This window comes from Maylandia zebra, linkage group LG17 (assembly GCF_041146795.1).
Source record: "Maylandia zebra isolate NMK-2024a linkage group LG17, Mzebra_GT3a, whole genome shotgun sequence".
NCBI lineage: Eukaryota > Metazoa > Chordata > Actinopteri > Cichliformes > Cichlidae > Maylandia > Maylandia zebra.
In genome coordinates, this window is record NC_135183.1 from 18,448,119 (window position 1) to 18,475,278 (window position 27,160).

The window sequence follows — 27,160 nt, forward strand, 5'->3', positions numbered from 1 at the left end:
CTTAAGGATAAAGGTCACTCTTTCGAGTGTCTAATTAGTTCCCAGAACTCAAAAAAATTGAGGAAACTCGTTGCCTCAAAAAAATTGAGTAAAGCTTAGCTAAAAATGACTAAATTAGGACAACTTATTTGAGTACTCTGTACAAGCTCATTTGTTCCCAGAACTCAAGAAAATTGGATCAAGGTTACGTAAGATGACCAAGTTAGGGCAACTTACTCATTTTGAGTACACTGTACAGCCTTGTTAGTTCCCAGAACTCAAAAAAATTAAGGAAATTCGTTGCCTCAAAAAAACTAAGTAAAGCTTACTTAAGATGACTGTTAGAACAACTTACACATTGCAAGTCTGCAGTATTAAGAATAACTTGATATTTCTGGCTGTACAATACTAATTGTTTACCTACTGACAAACATTTCAAGTTCAACTAAATGAAAAAACAATTTGTGGTAACCTGAATATGATTAAAAATAATTAACAAAACTTTTTGTAATGATGTTAAAATCAGCCCAACTTTTATTTTCAAGCACAACAAAGTATAACAGCCAACATACTGGACACTGTTCTGCTGAACAACAAACAATTATATTGCCATCACTGTTATAATCTTACAATGAACAAAGTCTCAGGTGTAATTATTCTGAAAATAAGTTTAGGCCTACCACAAGTTTGTTTTGTGCTTACATTACTTATATAATCAAAATAAAATATTTGTTGTTCTGTCACAAGTGCAGTCTCTGATTTAAACAACACATTTGTTTTTCATTCCAACACATGAGCTGGAATGTTGTAATATTTTAAGGATGGCTTGTTTCCAGTTCAGGCATTACTGCCTGAATGACTGTCATGGATCGAGGTGATCCAAATGTAGGTGCAGAAGAAAGTCTTTAACTTCCCTTAAGTACAGTGGCAGTGGATGTGGGTTGGAGATGCAATGAGCTTGAACCTGCAGCACAGGTCACAGATGGTGACCACACCATCTGTGACGGAGGTCTCATCTCTCCTGTTGTCCTGCAAGCAAGCCATCATATTTTTTGGAACATGAACTTAATTGCTTTCTTAAAACATTTTTTTCTGCATTTGGTATAAAACAGACTCCAATTTACACAATCTCAGGCTCCCTCCCCACCGGCGAGGTGACATTCAATGTCCCAATTGTCAGTCTGGATAGCCGTGACCACCACCCAACAAACAATAATGTCATGAAAGCATCATTTTAAAAAGGGCTATGCAAACATGGCCAATAACTTTCATTCTAATGATGTGCAAAATGATTGACCCTCTAAACTAAGTTTGGGGGATGTGATCTTTCAAGAAATGCAGACCAAACTGTTGTTGTTTGTTTACTTACACAGCATGTCTTGTAGAATTAACTGGAGTCACCAGCAACAGCCTAGTGCAGTCATATCTCAAGTCTAATAACAGAAGACAGGAAAAGATCAGTAAAGAAACAACTTCCCCAAACCAAAGCACAAATAAAACAATAAGTAAAACAGGCTGATCTAAAGTATGATTAAAGTCCAGCCTGATTAATATAAATGTCACTGACAGTTGCTAATATATTGGAAAACAAAAATACTTACCACTGAGTTGATGTCTTTCTGTCCAACAACAGGAGTGCTGGTCCCGAGCCTCAAAGACAGTAAGAAGCAAGCAGAGGGAGAAAAAACAGAACATTTTTCAGAAACCGATTTGATCCTTAATGGCTGTGCAATTATTGTAACATAGAGTTTGCTTATGTTGTTAAATAAAGGCTAGATTTGGCATTAATAGATGCCACAGATGTTCAAAAGCTGCCACAAAGCATGAAAAAAATGGACGTCTCTGAAAACGTCGGAGCATTTTTGCAAATATGTGATGTCTTGATAAATCGAGGAGATATTTGAACTTTACACAGCTACATTCTTGCCTGAAAATATCTTAAAAGTAAACTTCCAGCTTACTTAGTTTTTCTAAGTTAAGACAACTCAAATAAATTGAGTTTATCAGCATTTTTGCATAAAAAGTACTGGTAACTTATTTAAATCGAGTTCTAATAACAAATTGATAAAAATTGAGTTCAGCCTATTTAATATTTTTAATTAAACACAATATTACATTTTACAGTGTAGTAAAAACAATTACTATTTTATAGGACAGTTATTTTACAGTTTTTATGTGTTGTAAGAGACACAAACAGCATTGTGTCCTATAGGCAGTACTAAAGCTTCATTGTTTAAAGAGATGTTCTTGATGTAAGGGTCTAAGTTGTCTCCACCTGCTACGGCGGCTGAGATCCAGGACTCTTCTAAGGACGTTTCACGACACTGTGGTGGCATCTCTTATTTTTTCTGCTGTGGTCTGCTGGAGTGTTGGAATGGCAGAGAGGGACAGGGGGAAACTTAATAAACTGGTCAAGAGGGCTAAGTCTGTCCTGGACTGTCCGCTGAAGTCCATTGAGCGGGTTGGGGAGGAGAGCATGTTATCTAAGCTAACATCCATCATGGACAACACCATCCACCCCCTGCATGACACTGTATGAGTACTGAGCAGCTCATTCCGCAATAGACTTTTACACCCACAGTTTAGGAAAGAGCGCTACCGCAGGTCATTAGTAATAAACAGCCAGTGAGAGTGAGTGGATTTAAGAAAGTCAGTGACTCAGGTGTGTCGCTTGGTTTGTCATCTGTTTGTGAGACTGGAGGAGACGTAGAAATCCTTTGTTTTAAATCTTAGTTAGGAAGGTTCCTGTTTGAAAACAAGCACTTTTTGTGAGAAATGCAAGAAGTACATCTGCAGAAAGCACACAGTTACATTCTGTCCATCATGTGGACAAAATAGAAAATGTTGAGCATTGAGAAACTGAGAACGTTGGGCAAGTTCAAAAGAAATGTGTTTGTAAGAACGAAAAACCAAATTGTTCCTAAAATAGTTATGGAAAGTCTAACTGTTGTATGTCTGTGTTCTACATGTTTATCTAATGGAAAATAAAGTTGCTATTGTTTTATTGCAGTTTTTGGATAATTCTGAGTGGATTTACACAGTACGGGTCAAAATGACCTGCAACAAAATCAATGTCAATTGTTTGTTCTTCAACTTAATACAAGGGTTAATTTCCAAAACTTGCTTATGATCTTCAATTTGTAGCAGATCCACTATCACACAGCAGCTGGAGCAGTCTCCAATGGAGTCCACTGCTGCCACCTGTGGCCAAGTACCATAGCCTACTACTAGATTAATTTGTGACACATCTGCACCTGCTGCTATGATCACATTGAGTAGAGGCTGAGTGGCTGCACTAACCCCTGGTACATCCAGATCTACCCACAAACATGTTGACAGATACAATCCCGGCAATGTGGATTGTCAACACTGAAAACAATCAGTAAGCAAAGACAACAGGGATCATTTGTTTCTGTTTATGTAGCACCCACAACATTTGTAGTCGCCTTCTGCACAGGGGAAGTCCACACACACTGTGTGGTACCACTTTCCACAGAAGGTGCATTCAATCTGCAAGACTGAATGAGATTTTCAGAGTCATTGTCTGACTGTTTATTACTAATCACCCGCTGTACATTCACAGTAACTGCCATCTCCTTACAAATGATCATTAGGAGTAACCATACTGTATATAACAACCAACTCTACAATGTTTGTTCGCAGAGAAAAGACACAGGCAGACTACACTAACAACATGTGATGTTACAACACTAGTGAAATATTAGTGTCATTTCATTCTTTTCAAAGGTTTATTTGCATGACGCACAAACAGACACAATTGAAAGGTACAAATGTGCATGACACGAATTCAAACGTGGTGCAGATGTGTGTCACAGGTTGATCTGGCTGTAGGCTGTGGCACTTGGCCAGAGGTGGCGCTGGTTGACTCGAGTCCATGTTAGTGCACAAAGTAAACTGCTCGCTGTAGTTGTGAAGCAAAAACGCTGAATTCGGAGAAATAAACCGTGCGAGGGGAACGATAACGACGACAAGAGTCTCCCGATCGTTTACTCTTGCTGTCCTGTGAACAACATCGGCGTGGTGTTAATTGTTTGCTGTTTTCGCGAACGCGTCGCGCATGAGGATATCACCAGGTAAACTCGCAACATTTTTAAACATTTTGTTGTTCAACAGCATCAAGACTGACGGAGTGTGTTTGACATAACCTCACAAGTGTCACAGATGCCACATTTGGCGTTTTTTTGCTGGTTTGTCGGTAGCAGCTCCTGAAACGCAAGACTGCCACACATCTGTTCGACCAACGCCAGTTGATCTAAACGCCAGTAGATCTGGAACACCGGCTAGGGTTTGTTTTTAGCCTATCACAGACTCCCGCCCGCTTGCCGCGCTTCCGCTTCCTCGCGCATCGCTTCCGATGTCCCCACCTCCGGCCACCGACATCAGGCAACGCCGAGGCTTCGAGGCCTGGTTCGCGGAGCAAGCAGAGTTCACGCAGCGTTTCCCGCAGCCCATCCTGGATGTCGTCAACCGGGTTATTTAGGTTGAAAAGTGTCTGGCTGTTGTATGCACGGACACCGACACCAATTGCGACGATATCCATACATAGTGCAAAATAAACACGCTACACACAAAAACGTAAACAATAAACAATGCAGCACCACTTTGGCTCCGGAGTGGCCGCTGCGTGCTACTGCCGCGCCGCGGCCAGAGTACCAGAGTGCAACAAAAGTAAAGTGCCAAATACATACCATAAAGAGAAACAAAATTAACACAGAGACACACAGCTTAGCTGTTGATGTGCAGCAATCAACACAATCTGTGAAGTGAAGTGGCGTGTCTAGAAAATTTTTGTTGGGGGGGCCAGGTAGGGGCACAGATTTGGAGAAGGGTGGCAGATTTAATTGGCAGATAATGTTTAAAAAAAAAATTCTACCAACCCTTAACCATAATTCAATAATCCTATAAACCTAATAACCAAATGCACTTTTAACTCTTATTAGAATGAGATTTTAACCACTACGGTGCAAAGTTTTTAGATACTGCGTTGATAAAGTACAAGAGATACAATCAGTGCTTTGTCAGTGTTTACTCAGCATTCAAGGACATCAATATTTGCATAGTATTTTTACTGACATATAGTGCACATATGTTTTGGGCAAAAACATTTTTGAATATTAAAATACGAACATTTTTAACATACAATTGACAAATTAGCCAGTTCCAATGTAAAACTTTATCTGCCTATTTAAAAAAGAAGATAATCTTCTCACAAACTGGTGTTTGATTTTGAAACAGGAAAAAAGTGGGGAAACAAATGAAAAGACTAACATTTGAATAAAACCTGAAAGCAAGTAAATACTTTCTATGCTGCCTTATGGTAAACTTTGGTAATATTGATAAAGAACAACACTGGCTGATGATAAAATACAGTCAGCTGGCATGGTGACACTGCCAGTATTAACCTGCAGGGCTGGACTGGGACAAAAAAATTGGGCATTTTTACTACAGACCGACCCACCAGGTATTAAAGCCATAAAGACTTTGAATGAAAACAAATGCTGTTGTGACAGTGATGTACAGTCTTGTTGGTATATGTATGATTTCTATACATTTTACGTCAGATAAAAACTTTGGTTGTAAGATTTAGATAATTATTTAATAAAAACTAGGTATTTTAAATGAGAATAAGAAAGAAAAGTATTTCTTTGTGCCCACCTTTCCCTGTTAATGCCCTACCTGGCCCCCTGGCAAAACTTTCCTAGACCCGCCCCTGCACAGTTACCAGCTGTCAGCTACATAAAAAAGGATCCTGGTGTTATTTGTCTCTCAGAAACAGTTGATAACTTCAACTCATTCATGTCACCTAAAAGGTAAACCTGTTTCTCCATCACAGCTCTGATGATTCAGTAAGGACATCTCCTGGTTTCATGTTTCCCTCTCACCACATATACAAACAGACATCATGACCAGCAGCTTTACAGCTGTGGCTCCAGCAAACATCAGCTGATACTAGAAATTAATATTAAATAAATTCTAACAACAGCTGATCAAGCTTAAACGTGCTGCTGTTGTTTAGCGCAATATCTGCTGGTTTCCTCTTTCTGGCGCAAAGTGGGCGATAAATAAACAAGAGAAAAAAGCCGATCAGCTGATCATTGATCAGTTTCATGATTGAAGTAGCAACAGGAGAGGCAGGGGAGAGAATGAGAGAAGAGGCAGCTGTGCAGCGTAAAGACAGAATAAATCCAGCTTTGTGTCTTTTTCCATTCTAGCTAAAGTCCGGGACAAACTGCGTCTCTTCTCAGCTCAATACGAAACGCGTAATATTTTCTCTGAATGAGGGACCATTCCATTTTTTTAAGGAGCCGTTGGCAACTCTACTAACTAACCTTATGAATAAAATAAAGTTCACTATCAGTAACATCATAGCACCCACCCAGCTGTATAAAAACTCCGTCAAACTGGCTAGAACGCAGTACGAGTTATTGCAACTGACAGTAAAAAGTCAGCAACATGAAAATAAACTCCACCTAAACTTGGTTTATATCTGACCCAGATAGACTGCAGGTCATAACTTCTTACCTGAAGTTCAGTTCACCTGACACTCGGACTGGCGGCTGCTTCGGGTCTCTCCTCCTGCCTCCCCTTCCCTCATCCACCTGTTGCCTCTGTGGAAGCCCCGCCATAGCCACCACCAAACAACGGAGTTATTTCTACACATCGACCTGCATCTGGCCAATCCACCACCTCTCATTGTTCATGCCGTTACAAAAAAAATAAAAAATAAGTCAAATAAGCCCGATGGCCAGTCCAGCTATGTTAACCTGCAACCAAATTTGCAGCTCCATACAGCAATGTTACGACTTAGATTACAACTTATAACGCATAACTCTTATGTTAGCTGCCCTCAGTAGCATACTGTCAGAAATATTCGACGGCTGCAATAATTCTTTAAGTGTTATTTTTTCCTTGGTATTCTAATTTCACCGAAGTTTACTAAACTCAACAAACTTAATATTACTTACCGGGACATTTATTCTGTCCTCATTTTCTTTCACCGAAAAATTGTTTCCTGCAGTGCCATCTTTCGCGCTTGGCTCTCCTACCTTTGCTAACGTGATGCGCATAGCGCAGAAGCGATGCTGCATTCACTTACACTCGGATATCTGAGCGTCACCGTGAAAACATAATCGGACATTTGATATTTGATTGAATTTTATTGTTTTGCCTTTGGGGTGGCACCTGGGGTGGCCAGTCTGGTTTGGGGGGTGGCCTGTGCCCCCCCAGGCCACCCCGCTGGACACGCCATTGGTGAAGTGTGACAGAAAAATCACCCCTCCGACAGTCAAACCCATCTGTTCTCTGATTGGACGGTTAAATTTGTGATTGACATGACATTGGTCAATCAGCTGAAAGGAATAAAAACTAGAAAAATTTGCATTTCCTGCGAAAATGCTGTGGATGCCTTGTAGTGGAATCTGCTGAAAAGAGCAGAAGAAGTAAAACTATGTGCTGAAAAGAGGTAAATAAACGCGTACTCAGCTCTGAAGCTTTGTCAAAGTTTGCTGTGTCTTTTTTAGATTTGGCGCCTATAATTCCTGACTGCTGCTCAGTTCGCTCATCTGATGGTTATGCTGATATTTTGCTATCATTATTTTCATCTACCTCTGATTTGACTGTACCTGACGACTGTTCTCTCTGTTCGGTTGATGGTTGTGCTAATATCCTGTTATCTGTTTGTTCTTTTATTCTTGATTCTGTTGCTCCCATCAAAATGAAGCGCCCTAGACCCTACTCTCATTGCTGGCTAAACGATACTACACGTGCCTTACGACGTGTCTGTCGCCGTGATGAGAGGAGGTGGAAAAAAGATAAACTTCAGGTTTCTTATGATATGTTACGGACCAGCTGCTCACAGTTTCAAACTGCTGCTAGAATGGCTAAGGCATCTTTTCTTTCCAAAGTCATTTTGGCTAATTGTCACAACCCCCGTATGCTATTTAAAATTTTTAATTCTGTTGTTAATCCCGGTCCTGATATGCCTTTACTGTATTCACAAGCTCTTTGTGAGCATTTTCAAATTCTTTTTTTTAGATAAGGTTTCATCCCTTAAGCTTTCCTCTTCGTCTACATCTTATCCTGTCTTTTCCTCTGAGTGTAATTCAACTTTTCATCAATTTGAGCCCGTGTCGCTTTCGACTCTGAAGCAGCTGGTTGATCAACTAAAAAACACCAATGCTGTGTTTGATATTCTCCCATCACGCATTGTTAAGGGCTGCTTTGATGTAATTGGACCGAGCATTCTGTTCTTAATGAATTTTTCTCTACTCTCTGGATCTGTCCCACTGGCCTTTAAGCATGCTGTAGTCCAGCCTATTCTGAAAAAGAAGAATCTTGATTGTTATGATCTTTTGAACTATCGACCAATCTCTAAGCTTCCGTTACTGTCCAAGATCCTGGAGCGACTAGTTCTTTCTCAGCTTCAGGCATACTTAGACGCGAACAACATTGCAGAGAAATTTCAGTCTGCCTTTAAGCCACGGCACAGCACTGAAACGGCCTTGCTTAGAGTTCTCAATGACCTATTTGTAAGCACTGACTCTGGACGCTCTGTGGTCCTGGTTTTATTGGACCTTTCCTCTGCTTTATATATGGTTGATCATAACATTCTTCTACTAAGACTTGAGCATACTGTGGGTATAAGAGGCACTGCCCTCAACTGGTTTAAATCCTATCTTGCTGACAGGTCTTTTTCGGTTAATTTGGGCAACTTCTCATCTTCCTCGGTACCTGTACGCTGTGGTGTGCCTCAAGGATCTGTATTAGGCCCTATTCTCTTTTCGCTATATCTGCTCCCTCTTGGAGCAATTTTTGAGAAGTATAATATTGCCTTTCATTGCTATGCTGATGATATACAGATTTATTTTGAGATTACTGACGATCTTGCTATGTCTTTTCACTATTTTCATGAATGCATGCGTGAGGTTAAAGGTTGGTTCAAGAGTAATTCTCTTGTCCTGAACGAAAAGAAAACGGAGATCGTGGTGTTTGATAGTAAAATCCCCTGCGACCAACTGTGCGCTGCTCTGATGCCTTATGCTAGCTCTCCTTCTGATTATGCCAGTAATTTGGGCATACTACTGGATAGCTCGCTTAAATTTGACAAGCAAGTGTCTGCTGTTGTGAGGTCTAGTTTTAATCAGCTGCGCCTCATTTCTAAGGCTAAGCGCTATATTCCGCACACTGACTTGGAAAAACTCATTCACGCATTCGTGACTTCCAGGTTGGACTACTGCAACTCTCTTTACATTGGCCTTTCCTCCACCCTTCTCGTTAGATTGCAGACTGTCCAGAATGCGGCGGCACGCCTTTTGACAGGTAGCAGGAAGTTTTCTTCCATCACTCCTGTTCTCGCTGGCTTGCACTGACTTCCAATTAAATACCGCATTCAATTTAAAATGTTACTTTTCACCTACAAAACCATTAATAACTTGGCACCGAGCTACCTCAATGAGCTTCTCAAGTTACACACTCCTGTCCGAGCACTTAGATCTGCTACCAGAATTCTTCTGGAAATACTATGATTTAGCAAAAATACTATGATTGAGCAGAAGTACTAAAATGTAGTAGAAGTACTTTGATTTAGCAGAAATACTATTATGGAGGAGTAATACTTTAACATGGGAGAAATATTGATACACAGACATTCATACACAGAGTGCAAAGTGAACAGGAGCTGTTGAGAGTCTGGGCTTGGTATATGTAGGTCAGTTGAATTAGCTGCACCTGCTGTAGTCAGCCCTTACACACACAGACACAGAGAGAGGTATGAGTTTTCTTCAGTGTATTTCTGACATTCAGGATTCCCCTCGAACAAATGGCCATAATTTCCTAACCGTAGGGGCTAGAATGGACATTTAGACATCGTTTTGTTCAGAAGAGATGGGGGGAATCTTCAGGTCTTCATAATTCAGAGATAAAATATAAATTGTTAAAGATATATGACTTGTAAAACACTGTAACTAAGTAGAGGTGAAGCAAAAACTGCCTTGACATGCCCTCAAACAATGTTTTGTAACTCTAAATCTCTATGGAGCATCAAAATCATTCTTTCACCGTAAGAAACAGCAGGCTTTGGTAAACAGTCATGGAAATTTTCATGGCTCTGTGGAAATCCATCAAAAAGATATGATGAGAGAAAAAAGTGCCTCATTTCCAGAGTTTTAAATCTGATGAAATCTGAGCGAAGAACAAATTTCCTACCCTCAAACAAGTGTAACTCATCTCAGAACGGTAATAGGTGAGAAATATATTCTTGAATTGTGAGCATCAGGAGTGTCTGAAGATATATTGGCACAAGCCTCATGTCTTAACTTCTAGTTGTGTGGATGCCTTTGAGGGCATCCACACAATTAGGTCAAAATTCGTACTCATAAGTTGAAATCCACACACAACCAGGAAACCTGAGCACAGAGTTTTACACAGTTTTTTGCTTTGTATCTGTAACCAGACCTTAACAAAAAAAAAATTGTAACTTGTATAAATACTTTTTACAAACAAATCTTTCTACACACACACACACACACACACACACACACACACACACACACACACACACAAATTCTCATCTATAAATGCACAAACATAACTTTTTCAGATATTTTGGTTTACAAGGTCACAAAACACAGTTCACAAATATGCATCTGAAGTACAAAATATTTATGACCGCAATTTGAGCCCATAAATATCCACAAAATGTGTCTTTTTTGGCTACAAATTAATAAAAAACAAACATGAATACAAATTCAAAATTCTGCAAATGAGCTGAATCCTGAATACATGTACACAGAGGGGCTGAGACCTCTGTGTCACAGTCTAGCTGCAAAGCTGACTGTGTGGACTGAGGAGGTGGACCCAACAGCAACACACGAAGAGACAAAACAAAACTTGAGTGTGGCAAACGAGCCGTTTATTTAAAAAAGAAGACAAACTAAACAATAACCTAAACTGGGTGAACTAAGACTGAAAAACAAAGAAACCTTGAACATGGGACCAGGCATGGATACATGGAAAAAAACTGGAAACATGACGTGAACTTGGCAGACGTCCTGACGACGAATGACTGGAAACACACAGACTAAATGCACACATGAGGTGATCAGCGGAAGTGGAAACACATGGGGGAAAAAGCTGATATGAATGAACAGGGGGAGAGTAAAACTAAACACATTTGAGCGTAGAAACACAAGATCTCATCAAAATAAAACAGGAAACATAATGAGACGCAGACATGACAACAAGAACTTGACAACACAAGACATGCAGACATGAAACACATGAAGGGCGAGGAAGACTTAACACAGGGGTTGAAGACACAAGGGGAATCTAATAACAAAGAACTATAACAGCAACCTAGGCATAATAGAAATGGACTTAGAAAACCTTAATGGACTTAAACATAAACCATAAACATCAAAATACACTAAAACTCAAAATGCTGGGTCAAAAAAAACGCAGGATAGTGACACTGAGGTTTTTAGACAGCACCAGATCACAAATCATCAGAGTTGCTGAAAGGAGGCGTGGTTTCATGTCTGTTTATTAAAGGGGGTAACTGCATCAGCGGCAGAGCCAGGCTGCTGACCTTGAGTACCAGCTGCAGCTGAAGTTTGGACATTTTTATTTTTGCCTGCCAGGAACTGAGATAATACGAATGAGAGGTTTATCAGAGGGATTATGTGGAGTGTGACCAGGCCACTGCTACAGGAGTGTACACTCGCCTGCTACAGGTAGCTCAATTTGACGTGGTAGACCGCCTCCTGAGCCAGATATTTCTTTCAGCTGCATCCTCACATGGCACTAACCATTATAGATTCATAATCATTTTCCTGGACAGACGCAGGGGTTGTCCTTTCTTCTTTTGAGATACAGTTACTACATACACAAATACTTAAATACATGTATAAATGACAGCAAAGGTTGCTAATGTGTGCCATATGATTTATAAACGAAAGCTAAAATAATCCAAAACAACAAGGTGTAATGGCTCGATACATGCCTTATTATCCATGTTAAGAAATCCCAGAAAGTTAACTTTGTTCATAACACACACACACACACACACACACACACACACACACACACACGCCTTTATTGTGAGTTGATGCAAAACAACTAGAAATAAAATTAACATCTGATTAAAAACCAAATAAAACGGCTTTTTTGTCTGTGTGTTTGCATCTAAATCTGTGCTTTTAATTCAGCTTAGACCTGAACGTCACTGACGGACCGACCTGTCACTGTTACTCACCTGTCACGGTTTCTCTCCACAGACTGCTCTCAGCCATGACACAGGCGGTTCCTCCGATCCTCTCCATCACCCCGAGTCGGGCTTTGGTTGATGAGAAATTTCAAGTGTTGGTGGAGAATCTTCCTCCAGGATGTCCGGTAACCCTCCACTCCCTCCACCACTCTGAGGACAAGGACGACTGGGAAGCATATGGTCACTACGTCAGCGACCACAGAGGCGTCGTATCAGGTGGGTCACCACTGACTGCAGAAGACTTAGGATGCTGTCTCAGAGCTGGTCTTTGGAGGGTGAACAAGCTAAAAATGTTTGTGTTGGACAGTTTTTATTGGAATGTGAACTCGACTCCCTATGTGAGCAACTTCCTGTCCTGCTCATCATGCTTAACCCTTGTGTGGTGTTCGTATTTTTGTTACTCAGCCAGTGTTCATGGGTCTGATGGACCCGCTAGAGTTTTGGCTTTCCAAATTAACACTATCAAACAATTTTATGTTAAATTACTCAACAGATGTTTACTTCATCCCAATTACAAGACATATGAACAGCAAACATGGTTAATTTTTTCCCTTTACCTTTGTTAGATCACATTTATGAATTAATGTGCTTCTCGTTTTTCTTTTATATAAAATGTTATAAATAAATCAGTTATAATCAAGTGGAGTGAGTGGAAAGACACAACACATTTACACGTGAAAAAATAATTAATTGTTTAATTTTTCTTTTGAAAAAAACTGAACACGGGTCTCACAGACCCGAACACCATACAAGGGTTAAAGAGATTCTCACTCTTTTTACCTCAGTAAGCTTTAAAACGCTTACCTGATGTTTTAGTTTGGGGTTTTGGCAGTTTGTGTTTCTTGGTTGATGCTGATGACTTCACTAAAACTGCTTTATTAGATTTTCTTTAATACAAAAAAGGCACTGTTGAATTTGGAGTGTGCTTTCTGAATTTATGTGTAACTCATTGTCTGTTTACATTAATGATCAATGCGGAGATAGGTGACTTAGATTCTTTGAATTGTCTGCTGTTTAAAGAACATGTCACAGTTCTGTCTCATTGTGACTCAGCATTTTGAGTTCTTATGTTTTGGTTTGATTTAGCATTACGGGTTGTATTCCTACTTCTTAGGTTTTGTTATTGTGCCCTCGTGTTTAGTGCAGGTAAGGTTCAGTGTCTAGTCTGCATCTTTGTAAATTGTTTCTTGTTCTCTGTTTTATTTTGAAGGTCCATGTCTTATGGCAATGCTACTCGTTTCGCTTCTTCTGTCTCGTTAGGTCTTATTTCTCCCGGCTGTGTTCCCACCTGTTTCTCATTCCCTCATGTTCTTGTCTGTGTATTTATAGTGTGTATTGTTACCTTAATACAGTTTTACCCGGTTCGTAGATTCCTCAGGCCTCCAGAAAGAACACCGGGGACTCAGTAGTCAATCTACAACACTTTTATTAATCCACACTCATTGATTACACTTATTGATTACACCTTCTAGAAGGGAGATGTACAGGACCCCGGAACTCCTCTGCAGATCTCAACCCCTTTGTCCGTTTCCCTCAGTTTTGTAGAAGTGACCCCATGATAAATTGCATACCCCATGGTAAGCTGCAAACTCTGTGTCTGTGTGTATGCACAAGCCTGTGAGTGCCTGTGTGTGTGCATACCCGTATGTCTATGTGAGTGCATGTGAGTGAGTGTATGCGCGTACTTGTGTGTATGTGTGAGTGCACGTGAGTGAGTGTGCGTGTGGATGTGTGTGCGTGACAGTTAAAACACTATGTGCGTATATTTCTATGTATGTGCCTTCTTGAGGCCCATAAAAGTCCATCTCCCTCCCAAACCAAAGATATTTAGTTACAAACTTTGAGACTCCCACCCAGGCATGGCCTGAGGAATTTCCACTCAACATTAACTCCTTTTTGTCTTAATCTCACAGTTCAAGTGGGGGAGGGTCTCCTAGAAATCTACTTCTAAGTTCATGACACAATCAGGCCTTTATTACATTGAGGGCAGTGTCAGTGTCTCTACAATAATTCTAGATTCTATGTTAACACATTTCTAAACTCTAAATCAGCTAAACATTCCTACAGTATCCTCCAGTGTTCAGCGTTGTGTCATCCCTCATTGCTGTGTTACGCTCCTGGTGTTTCCTCCTGAACTTCGATCTCCCAGTATAGTTTTGTTTTGTATGCTTTTCCCCTGCCAGCAAATAGAGCTGTGGGGTTTTTTTTTTGGTTTGTTTGTTTGTTCAAGTTACCGCGTCTGTGAGTAATGCGTTTGGGTCCTTTCCTGCCTGCCTTCACACAGCACATTCACCGTGACAGAACATCAAATACAGTCTTGTGCACCCTGGAAGATTCCTTCCCTGTCTGCCTTGATTTAGATAAAAACCACTGAAAACCGAACCACATCTGGACCTTAATAATCAATAAACTAACTTGTTACATTGCTTGATTTCAATTACTCAAAATATCATGCTCATGTATCATAATTAGGGAGTACTACTAAAATACTAAGTTTATTATTATTAGTAGTAGTAGTAGTAGCTGTATTAATAATTGCTGAAATTATGATGCTTTCATTGCTGTGGGAATATTTAAATCCATTTATTGTACCTTCACACAACATTGATGTATGTGTGTGTCTGTGTCTCTTCAAGGTGAGTATCACCTGCTAGTCTCTTAACAAGTGTCACTGGGTGACCTTGATCAAGTCCTATTCGTGAATCCCAGGAGGTGGAAGGGCAGGACTATGATCAAACTACTGACTTCGTTTACATTATATACAACACTGAAAATTAATTTACCGATGGCCACCTAATAAACAGGGTCTTTCTCAGGATATGGGGGCTATTTTTGATTTTTGGTAAAGGCCATCTTCCGGATCCTATTTCTGTGATATGGTTTGGAAGCGATTCTGAGATTTTAGTCTGTCCCATTTGATCACTGGCAGAATATAGTTAAACCCACTCACACAGCACACTCATTCTTATATCCCATATGTTGATATCCTCCTGTTACAGTGATTTTTTTCCAGGTTGTGTTGTTCTTGTCAGTCTTCTGTGTCCTTGGCACAGATATGCTGTCCTGTTTTGTTAATTTAAAAAAGGGTGGGAAAGAAATTAAGATGGTAACTGATTATTGTCAGTGTGAGCTCTGCTCACAGACTTTTTACTGTGGTATTAATCAGTAAAGTAAGTAAGTAAAACTCTAAATGAAAAACAGTAAAAGAAAACACTAGAAAGAGTTAATTATGATACAAAGATATGAAATAAAAATGAAACCAAGTCAAATGGAATAAAATGGTTTTTATTTTCTTATAGTTACCGAGGATTTGAGTTTTGGAGGCACGTATACGGGAAAAGAGCCCATGGGCTTGCTGTGGAGCATGCGGCCGGTCCCAGGCAGCCGCGAAGGCCTCAGGTAAGGATTCGGTGGTCATCTTGCCGAGCTCGTGGCGTGTAAAGGAGCTTAAGTTATCACATCAATATTTATGTCGATTATACCAGTTTCGGCATGACAAGGACTGACTTGTACGCCTTTCGGGAGGTAACAACAGACATAATTAGGCTGCATAAAGCCAACGGTGAAAGTCTTTGTTTAAGAAAAATCCTGTCTCCATAAAAAAAAACAGCAGCCTGTAATGTCATAATAAGGAATTACAATACTCATCTTGGCAACACTGTACAGGGAAAAGAAAGGAGTAATAGATATTTGTTTAATTTTGTGCATTGAAGGACATATGACTAACTAACACCATGACTAGTGTGTGTGTGTGTGTGTGTGTGTGTGTGTGTGTGTGTGTGTGTGTGTGTGGGTGGACTACCCTTTGTTTATTCTGTTCAATAACTCGTATCATTACTGGTCAGGTTAAGGAAGATAAACGTGTGCACACCAATGCTGGTCAACATCTCAGTCCACAGTGGACACGAGGACTTCAGGGACCGGACCCCTCTGGCATCAGCACTCGCAGAGAGATGGTACATGGCTCCTGGTGTCAAGAGAATTGATATTAATAAGCAAGGAGTGCAGGGGACCCTGTTTATACCACCAGGTACACCGGAAATAAAACATTTACTACTTCTTTTTTTCTTCTTTTTTTTTTTTTTTTAAATAATCTGGATTTTGTGTGATGGATGGGTGACACTTCTGACCCCGAAATTACTACATGAGGAATATCCTCTTTTCCTGACATCAAACTGTCATGGTCCTGGGCGTTTTGTGTTTAGTGATTATTTTCCTCTGTTCTAGTTATTCTGTATCCTCCCCCCTTGTGTCCGGTTCGGGTTCTAGATTTCCTGTTTTGTTCTGAAAGTCTGTGTCTGTTGTCATTGTGTTCAGCTTGTCTCCTCCGGTCCTCATGTGTATTGGGTTCAGCTGTTCTTCCCTCCTGTGTGTGATTACCCAATTACCGTGTGTGTGTGTGTGTGTGTGTGTGTGTGTGTGTGTGTGTGTGTGTGTGTGTGTGTGTATTTAGTGGGTGTCGGTCTGTGTTCATTGTCGGCTCGTCTGCGTTCTATGGTGTTCCGTTCCCGTCTCTGCGGCTCTCTGCCCCACACCCCTTTTGTATGCTCTCAGGTTTGTCATTTAGTTCTCCCAGTTTAGGTTTCTTCAGTTGTTTTCTCATGCTTCGTTGTCTCTTCTGCCACTGTCACCTGTAAATAAACCCTCACTCATATCATCAGTCGGCTGCCTGCATTTTGGGTCCTCCTTTCACTCCACAACACGACTGCTGCCCCAGCCGTGACACAAACAGAACTAAGAGTAGAAAAAACTGACTAAAATACTGTGTTTGATTCTGTTTTTTCCCCTCAGGTCCTGGACCCTTCCCTACGCTGCTAGACATGTGGGGAGGCGGTGTAGGGCTGCTGGAGTATCGCTCTGCCTTATTGGCATCTCGTGGTTACGTTTCTTTCTCGCTGGATTACCTAAGGTCTGAACACCTGTCAGCAGATGTAGAGTTTAAGTACTTCGAGGTTTGTGCGATTTACATACTAATGTGTTTTATGGGGTTTTTTGTTTTGTCTTTTTGGACAAATAATACTTTTCCTTTTTTTTTTTTTTTTTTTTTTTTTTTTTTTTTACTTACACTTCCAGTTTTACATGATTAGTAATTAAACTCTGGGTGAAATCATTAAAAATAATAATAAAAAAAAAATCTTTCAATCTAATTTTTCTTCAATGCCGTAATATCTAACACATTTCATTTATTTCACACTTGGTTCAACAGTTTCCACAGAGTTCTTTCAGACAAACCAACCACACTTTCTCTCGGTATAGCACTGCAACTATGCCTGAAAAGGAGCAGGAAGAAGAAAATATTCTTTTTAAACCCTGCCCCCTATCTGCAATCCAATTTATATTACAAGTGGGCACCAAAAATCAAGGAACAAACTAACATTTATCTCCGGTTCTAACGCAAACCAAACAACAAATTTACAATCAGCAATATACCACTTCACATAGTAACAAGGAGAAAAGATAAGTAAATAGAATAAAATGAGGCAAAAAATAACGGATCCTTTTTCAATTAACTCCAATTTCATTCATATTCTTCATATTGAGTTATCGTTTTAGACATGTAACACTTTTTAAAACAATGTAAATTTATACATATTAAAACCTTGTTTTAATATCTCATTAATTTCCAGTATCACTCTCCTATTAGACAGCATTTAACATTATTAGGAACCATCCTCAAGTGATACCAGACAGAGTTGGAATTCTTGGTATTTCCCTGGGCTCCACGGTGGCCTTCAACTTAACAGCCTACAGCACCATTATTAAGGTAAACGTGGTGGGTAAGATTTCCTTCCTTCTTGATGCAGTGATATTGTGGATTGACAGTGATGAAACTGATTGTCAGTCTCTCGTAACAGTTTGGTGTCCTGTGGATTTGGTGGCTGTCAGGCGTGAGGGCCCCGGTGGTCTGATCGCCACTTGAAAAGTCTGGCTGTAGGTACTTAGGATGTGGCTTCTCTGTTAGGAAAGGAGCCTGAACTTCTTAACCACCAGAAAAGTCAGAAATGAGACCGTCTTTAGCATCCTGAAGAGGGTCTCGACTCTTTCACTATGGAGTTGCCCTTGGTGAGAGGCAGCATGCAGGTGTGGGTATACTATTTTCTACTCGGTTTAGTGGGTCCTGACTGCTGTTTGCACCTAATAACAATTTTTCTTAGACTGGTGGATAAGGTGCTGGAATGTGCTCCATCTTGGCACTCCATTGTTCTACTGGGTGAATTTGGCACTTATGTGGGCAGATGAGGTGTAAAGTGACGATGCTTGATGGACCTGGCCTGCCCAAACATACAGGGAGTGCAGAATTATTAGGCAAATGAGTATTTTGTCCACATCATCCTCTTCATGCATGTTGTCTTACTCCAAGCTGTATAGGCTCGAAAGCCTACTACCAATTAAGCATATTAAGTGATGTGCATCTCTGTAATGAGAAGGGGTGTGGTCTAATAACATCAACACCCTATATCAGGTGTGCATAATTATTAGGCAACGTCCTTTCCTTTGGCAAAATGGGTCAAAAGAAGGACTTGACAGGCTCTGAAAAGTCAAAAATAGTGAGATATCTTGCAGAGGGATGCAGCAGTCTCAAAATTGCAAAGCTTCTGAAGCGTGATCATCGAACAATCAAGCGTTTCGTTCAAAATAGTCAGCAGGGTCGCAAGAAGCGTGTGGAAAAACCAAGGCACAAAATAACTGCCCATGAACTGAGAAAAGTCAAGCGTGCAGCTGCCAAGATGCCACTTGCCACCAGTTTGGCCATATTTCAGAGCTGCAACATCACTAGAGTGCCCAAAAGCACAAGGTGTGCAATACTCAGAGACATGGCCAAGGTAAGAAAGGCTGAAAGACGACCACCACTGAACAAGACACACAAGCTGAAACGTCAAGACTGGGCCAAGAAATATCTCAAGACTGGTTTTTCTAAGGTTTTATGGACTGATGAAATGAGAGTGAGTCTTGATGGGCCAGATGGATGGGCCCGTGGCTGGATTGGTAAAGGGCAGAGAGCTCCAGTCCGACTCAGACGCCAGCAAGGTGGAGGTGGAGTACTGGTTTGGGCTGGTATCATCAAAAATGAGCTTGTGGGGCCTTTTCGGGTTGAGGATGGAGTCAAGCTCAACTCCCAGTCCTACTGCCAGTTTCTGGAAGACACCTTCTTCAAGCAGTGGTCCAGGAAGAAGTCTGCATCCTTCAAGAAAAACATGATTTTCATGCAGGACAATGCTCCATCACACGCGCCCAAGTACTCCACAGCGTGGCTGGCAAGAAAGGGTATAAAAGAAGAAAAACTAATGACATGGCCACCTTGTTCACCTGATCTTAACCCCATTGAGAACCTGTGGTCCATCATCAAATGTGAGATTTACAAGGAGGGAAAACAGTACACCTCTCTGAACAGTGTCTGGGAGGCTGTGGTTGCTGCTGCACGCAATGTTGATGGTGAACAGATCAAAACACTGACAGAATCCATGGATGGCAGGCTTTTGAGTGTCCTTGCAAAGAAAGGTGGCTATATTGGTCGCTGATTTGTTTTTGAATGTCAGAAATGTATATTTGTGAATGTGGAGATGTTATATTGGTTTCACTGGTAAAAATAAATAATTGAAATGGGTATATATTTGTTTTTTGTTGAGTTGCCTAATAATTATGCACAGTAATAGTCACCTGCACACACAGATATCCCCCTAAAATAGCTAAAACTAAAAACTACTTCCAAAAACATTCAGCTTTGATATTAATGAGTTTTTTGGGTTCATTGAGAACATGGTTGTTGTTCAATAATAAAATTATTCCTCAAAAATACAACTTGCCTAATAATTCTGCACTCCCTGTATATTGAATGTGTGTTGCAAGCATGTAGCTAAGGCCCTAGTCTTCAAGATCTTGAATTTCTACCTCTGATAGAACTTAAACAACATCCAGAGGGAGGCTGGGGATACAGAGTCTGAGAGAGTCTGAGTGGACCATGTTCCATTTATTGTCACTGCCAAGATATTTGTACAGAGTTTTGCCCATAAAATCATTGGCACCAGTCATAGTGGTTTCCTCAGAACCAGATTTACACCAGAGAGGAAGGAATCCATTGAGCTGGAGAACGAGTATGTGGTGGAATTAAGGCATGACGGGACCACAGATCCGTGTTTTGAGCCATGTTTATTTTTACATTTGTCCCACCACCACAACAACCCTCTCAATCCTGCTTCTCCGTGATTTAACACCGCAGGCGTGATCTGCAGGTGCGTCCACAAGGCACCACAGACCACGCCCCACCACACACCCCATCGCTCAACTGAGGCCAGGGAGCCATCCAGCTGAACCTACCTACTTCCCCCGCCCCACCGGCCTCAACCCAACGACAGGGCAGTGTCTTTTGCTGAGGCCGCCCAAGTCTCCTACGGTGATGGCAATGCTGGTCCGGAGGCCGGCCACACTTATAGCGGCAATGCTGGCCCGGCGGTCGGCCACCTGGCGAACTGGCATGACCGTGCGGGCACAGCCGTGAGCACCTGCTCATGCCGCATCCTGGGTTTCGGCACCAGTGTGGTGGGGTTAAGGCACGACAGGACCACAGATCCGTGTTTTGAGCCATCTTTATTTTTACATCCATCCGCATGGACCACAGACCACGCACCACCACAGAGTGCTATCGAGCTTGGATATCTTCCAGAACTCTTGCTGCAGCTGACAAGTGCTGGCAGGCCAAGCAGAGTGCAGCCCTAGAAGCCATGGAGGAAAACTTTCAACTGGTCTTGAAGCAGTTCCAGAAAACCATCAGGTGTCTCAAGTAGGGGAAGCAATGCTGTACTCACACTGTGTATAGTATGCATGAGACCCAGTCCGGGAGTCGAAGGAGTATTTCAACAGTCATCTCAATCACACCTACTCGCCTTCTTTAGAGAAAACAGAGGCGGATAATGAGGGGGACGACTCGCTCACAACTCGTGGAGAGGTCAACCTGGGGTGGACCAGCTCTTTATCCTCTTAAAGACATTTGAGGGTCTGTGGGAGTTTGCGCAACCAGTCTGCATGTTTCGTGGACTTAGAGAGGATATGCCCTGGGATGTCCTGAGGAGGTTGGGATCTCTGTCTGATTGTTGCAGGCTGTTCAGTCCTTGCCCAACTGTAATGAGAGCTTGGTGTTTTTTTTTTCCAACAATAAGTTGGACTCACTCAGAGTTTGACCTGAAGTCAGTCAGGTCTGCCTTTTATCACAAATTCTGGTCTCAATTTATGGGACAGAAATTCTAGGTGGAACCAAGTGGCAGGCATACTCCCTTTTAGTGGTGTCAGGATCACATCTGGTTTTTGCAGGTGACGTGGTTCTTCTGGCTTCATCACCTGATGACCTCCAGCTTGCACTGGGACCGTTCACAGCTGTGTTCCCAGTTGGAAAAGAGTGGAAAAGTTTTTGGTTGAAGTGCAGCTTAGTATTTTCCATTAATGTGTCTATATGGGTTCTGCCAACTTTGTGCAATTGAGAAAAAAAGATGTACATTTACATTTTTCAGTATGACAAAAATAAGCACATAAAAGAGACCTTCAATGCAGATGGTCAAAATGGCAATTCCAGGAGGTTTAAACATTCCATGTTTTGTTGAAAACTAAGTTGGAAGCTGGTCTTTGGGTCTTTTAATTCAATGTGCAACATCAAATGTTTTGATTTATCATTGTGTTCCAGCCTCGCTGCATTGTTTGCATCAGCAGCAATCACTATCACCCACCTGGGACCACCCTGAAGGCCGGGTTTAAAATACTAAGCAAGTACGTACTGTTGACTGTTTGTCATGAAAATTTAATGATAATACAAATTATTGTTACTAATATGTATCATAGGCATTTTCACAAGGCACATTTCGATGAGAACAACTATATGAGCTGGAGAAGTTTTGCTCTGGATCTTATCGCTGACCCCTCAAACAACGTGGAAGTGAGTGCTGTATTATACTGCATTATACTACCAGTAGACCTAATGACCTCTCCAAACCTGAGTTGGACCTCTTAGTTCCTGTGGGATTTTTAAATCTGCTTTGTTGACAGGTGGGGAGAATTAACTGCCCGATGCTGCTGGTTAATGGCTGTGACGATCAGAACTGGCCTACAGTGGAGACAGCGGAGGAGGTTAGTGATGCTCTAAGACACGGGTCTCAAACCCGTGGCCTGAGGTCCACTTATGGCCCACGTTATCCCTGCTTGCAGGCCGTATATTGACATGAAGAAATATAATGCAATTTGGCCTTTGAAGTTACTTTTTTTTTTTTTGTTAGGGAGAATTTGTTTTTTGTTGAAAGCAATATTAAAAAAGGTTCTTTAAAAAGCAAAACATTATTTAATATAAAGGTAATATGAGCAGAGAGCCCAAACATGTTGAGGGACTGGCTGTGTTAGTTCAGTGAGAGAGTTATTTGTAAAGAAAACTATTTTCACTAGTAGTCCAAAACTAATGCGTACACTTATTTCCGCATTTTTATTTTGTTAAATACAAACAAAATTATAGCAGAAGTGCTGCCACGTGTCTGGCCATTAAGAGAGAGTACCAGTTTGTTTATTTGGTAGTTTAATGAAAGTTAGTTAAGAGTGAGGGGGGGGGGAAGAATATTTCGTTCACATTCGAATTTATGGTTTGTTATACAGTATTTGAAATTTAAAAAAAAAATAAAAAATTTGTGCGTGGTTTCTTGTTTTTTTTGTTTTTTTTTAAGTTTGTTTTCTACTTGAACACCAAAGTGGCCCTCCAATGAGATGACAGTGCCAGCAATGGACCACAGCTCATTTAAGTTTGAGACCCCTGTTCTAAGAGCATTGGTTTAAAAGATGTATTCACACTCCAAAAACAATAAAAATTTCAGAATATGAACTTTGTTAAATGATGATGTCAGCATAAAATTAAAGTTGACCTCTGACCCACAGGTGGCCAGGTTGTTGCGTGAAGGTGGAAAGGAACACCTGCTGAGCAGATTAGCGTATCCGGGTGCTGGACACCTGATTGAGCCGCCATTCTCTCCTCATTTTAGAGCTACGAAGTTTATCATACTAAACAGTAAAAAGAAGGGTCAGTTTCTTTCTCTCTCTCACATACTCACACACACTTCAACCTGACTTCCAGGAAGAATTTCTGGTTGTAACCACTATACAGGGAGTGCAGAATTATTAGGCAAGTTGTATTTTTGAGGAATAATTTTATTATTGAACAACAACCATGTTCTCAATGAACCCAAAAAACTCATTAATATCAAAGCTGAATGTTTTTGGAAGTAGTTTTTAGTTTTAGCTATTTTAGGGGGATATCTGTGTGTGCAGGTGACTATTACTGTGCATAATTATTAGGCAACTTAACAAAAAACAAATATATACCCATTTCAATTATTTATTTTTACCAGTGAAACCAATATAACATCTCCACATTCACAAATATACATTTCTGACATTCAAAAACCAATCAGCGACCAATATAGCCACCTTTCTTTGCAAGGACACTCAAAAGCCTGCCATCCATGGATTCTGTCAGTGTTTTGATCTGTTCACCATCAACATTGCGTGCAGCAGCAACCACAGCCTCCCAGACACTGTTCAGAGAGGTGTACTGTTTTCCCTCCTTGTAAATCTCACATTTGATGATGGACCACAGGTTCTTAATGGGGTTCAGATCAGGTGAACAAGGTGGCCATGTCATTCGTTTTTCTTCTTTTATACCCTTTCTTGCCAGCCACGCTGTGGAGTACTTGGACGCGTGTGATGGAGCATTGTCCTGCATGAAAATCATGTTTTTCTTGAAGGATGCAGACTTCTTCCTGTACCACTGCTTGAAGAAGGTGTCTTCCAGAAACTGGCAGTAGGACTGGGAGTTGAGCTTGACTCCATCCTCAACCCGAAAAGGCCCCACAAGCTCATTTTTGATGATACCAGCCCAAACCAGTACTCCACCTCCACCTTGCTGGCGTCTGAGTCGGACTGGAGCTCTCTGCCCTTTACCAATCCAGCCACGGGCCCATCCATCTGGCCCATCAAGACTCACTCTCATTTCATCAGTCCAAAAAACCTTAGAAAAACCAGTCTTGAGATATCTCTTGGCCCAGTCTTGACGTTTCAGCTTGTGTGTCTTGTTCAGTGGTGGTCGTCTTTCAGCCTTTCTTACCTTGGCCATGTCTCTGAGTATTGCACACCTTGTGCTTTTGGGCACTCCAGTGATGTTGCAGCTCTGAAATATGGCCAAACTGGTGGCAAGTGGCATCTTGGCAGCTGCACGCTTGACTTTTCTCAGTTCATGGGCAGTTATTTTGCGCCTTGGTTTTTCCACATGCTTCTTGTGACCCTGTTGACTATTTTGAATGAAACGCTTGATTGTTCGATGATCACGCTTCAGAAGCTTTGCAGTTTTGAGACTGCTGCATCCCTCTGCAAGATATCTCACTATTTTTGACTTTTCTGAGCCTGTCAAGTCCTTCTTTTGACCCATTTTGCCAAAGGAAAGGATGTTGCCTAATAATTATGCACACCTGATATAGGGTGTTGATGTCATTACACCACACCCCTTCTCATTACAGAGATGCACATCACCTAATATGCTTAATTGGTAGTAGGCTTTCGAGCCTATACAGCTTGGAGTAAGACAACATGCATGAAGAGGATGATGTGGACAAAATACTCATTTGCCTAATAGTTCTGCACTCCCTGTATTAGGTACACCTGAAAATCAAGGGTTTGAATTTTGAGGTCCCTTAAAAATATGTTTACACACCAGGTTGCTAAAATCTTCTGCTTTGTGCTTTATTAGTTAGCTCTGTAACTGTGTGTTTTTCAGTGATATTACTGTGGGGAGGACACACTAAAGCTCATTCAGATGCTCAGGAAGACTCCTGGAGGAAGATCTTGAGTTTTCTGCAGCTTCACTTGTACCATAGCCCGAGTGTTAAAGCAAAACTGTGAGAGTCACATGATGTCGAATCACTGGTGTGATATACTGACCATGGTTTCATTCTGCAACTGCTTTACTTAGATGAGTCAGGCTATGTCCACACGTACGCAGGTATTTGTTAACACTAGGATTCTGTGTCAAAAAAGCTCAAAGTGTGTTGTTGTTTCAATGCAGGCATGAAGCCATAATAATTTTATAACCATATTTCTTATTATGAACCTTGCTTGATTATGTAAGCTCATAGTGAGTACGTGTTTTCCCCCCATATCATTAGTCTAAACTGTTGCTTTAAGACCCTAAAAACACCTTTCATCCATACACAGTACTTTCAATGCTAAGAAATATTATTATATACACTACATACATACTTTCACTGATATTTTCAGTAATTTTATTCTATTTAAGACAGTGTATTATTGTCTTAATGTAATTGTTTGACTAATTAACCTCAGGTGAAGCCATGGTTGCCCTCCAGACAACGAGAAAACAAGTAGCTATTGTACGTAATAGGCAGTTAAATAAAGAAAACAACAAAATACATAAAGCCGTGAGAGAAAGAACTCTTAAAGATACCTGGAAAAGAAGAGAAGATAAACAGAGACCATAGAGTCCAGCTAGCTTAAACACCAATGCTAGCAACTCAAGCCAACCAGACACATAAAAAGAAAAGTGTCAGTATGGCTCAAAGTCATGTGACACGAAAGCGGTTTGCAATACTTGATTCACCGCGATATGGATCTCTCAGCAAAGTGCAAGGATCTCCAAAACAGATTGAGATGTATGGATCTCAAAAGGAAGTGAAGGAAAGGATACGGTCAGGTTTGTGAAACAGCTACTTCAAGAATGATAGTGACGTTCCTCAATGCAGCAATAAAAGATAAGATTATAGAGCAAGCATGGAGCCAGAGACAGGTCTTCTTCCAAGATAAACGGATCTTCTTCAATCAAGACTACACTCCCAATGTAGAAAAGAGCTAAGGTTCACGAAATCATAAAACAACTAAAATAAAAAGAAAGTGCAGGCGAAATGTCTGTACCTGGCAGAAGTGAAAATTAAATTGGATACCACAGAGAAGACCTTTGCAACACTAACAGAGGCTGCTGAAGGAGCTCGAAGTCAAAATACGCTGCAGAGAAAGAGGGGCACGGAGCTGTCAACACATTGTTAGATAGTTAAATATGTTTATTGTTTAAATAAGGGAAGCATATATTATTGTACAGAGATTATGACTTATTTACATTTTGTAAATTATAATGTAAGCAGAATCATTAACCCAATCAAGAGAAAAAAAATTTAAATGTGTATGCCCAAAATGAAGACTGCACTTTTTAAAAGGGATTGCACCTTTTGTGGCAGATAAAGGAGGAGGAATTATACTCAGGGGAGGAGATTTTAATTTGTACTCTGAAGACTAAACTAGACATATTACTGGTAATAATAAAACCTCAGTCCAAATTGACCTACTAGGCATGATGACTGAACTGGAACTGGTGGATGTCTGGTGTCATTTTCATCCTAACAACAGAAATTTTACATTCGTGTCCCAAATACATGGAAGATACACAAGGATAGTGAAGATATGCGTACCTATTTTAGAGTTTAGAAATGTGTTAGAATGTAGAATTATTGTAGAGACACTGACACTGCCCTCGATGTAATAAAGGCCTGAGTGTGTCATAAACTTAGGAGTAGATTTCTAGGAGACCCTCCCCCAGTTTGAACTGTGAAAGTGAGATAAGGAGAGGTTAATGTTGAGTGGAAATTCCTCAGGGCATGACTGGGTGGGAGTCTCAAAGTTTGTAACTAAATAACTTTGATTTGGAAGGGAGATGGACTTTTATGACCCTCAGGAAGGCACGTACATAGAGATATACGCACATAGTGTTTTAACTGTTACGCACACACATCCACACGCACACTCACGTGCACTCACACATACACACAGGTACGCACATACACTCACTCACGTGCACTCACATAGACATACGGG

At 40.9% G+C, this 27,160-nt stretch overlaps 1 protein-coding gene and 1 long non-coding RNA gene across 7 annotated transcripts; one reads left to right on the forward strand and one right to left on the reverse strand.

Annotated features, from left to right (window-relative positions):
• Positions 1-399: 399 nt before the first annotated feature.
• LOC112431018 (uncharacterized) lies at positions 400-5,126 on the reverse strand. Of its 2 annotated transcripts, none has more exons than XR_013093986.1 (4): positions 4,689-5,126; positions 1,581-1,629; positions 1,349-1,412; positions 400-1,008 (listed from the first exon to the last, which is right to left on the reverse strand). It is a non-coding gene; the product is annotated as an uncharacterized LOC112431018 (long non-coding RNA). The 2 variants fall into 2 exon arrangements; XR_003022296.2 differs by lacking the exon at positions 4,689-5,126 and adding an exon at positions 2,255-3,868.
• On the forward strand, positions 3,941-26,662 carry LOC101478905 (peroxisomal succinyl-coenzyme A thioesterase). Of its 5 annotated transcripts, none has more exons than XM_014408722.4 (11): positions 11,547-11,729; positions 12,273-12,478; positions 15,562-15,661; positions 16,108-16,292; positions 17,054-17,214; positions 17,907-18,035; positions 21,936-22,018; positions 22,091-22,184; positions 22,295-22,375; positions 23,165-23,306; positions 25,056-26,662. In XM_014408722.4, the coding sequence occupies exons 1-11, from the start codon at positions 11,677-11,679 to the stop codon at positions 25,178-25,180; spliced, it is 1,359 nt and encodes a 452-aa protein (XP_014264208.3). In that variant the 5' UTR covers positions 11,547-11,676; the 3' UTR covers positions 25,181-26,662. The 5 variants fall into 5 exon arrangements, with proteins under 5 accessions (XP_076732356.1, XP_014264208.3, XP_076732357.1 ...); XM_076876242.1 differs by having other exon boundaries at positions 17,907-18,026; XM_076876241.1 differs by lacking the exon at positions 11,547-11,729 and adding an exon at positions 3,941-4,073 and having other exon boundaries at positions 21,936-22,184.
• Positions 26,663-27,160: the final 498 nt, after the last annotated feature.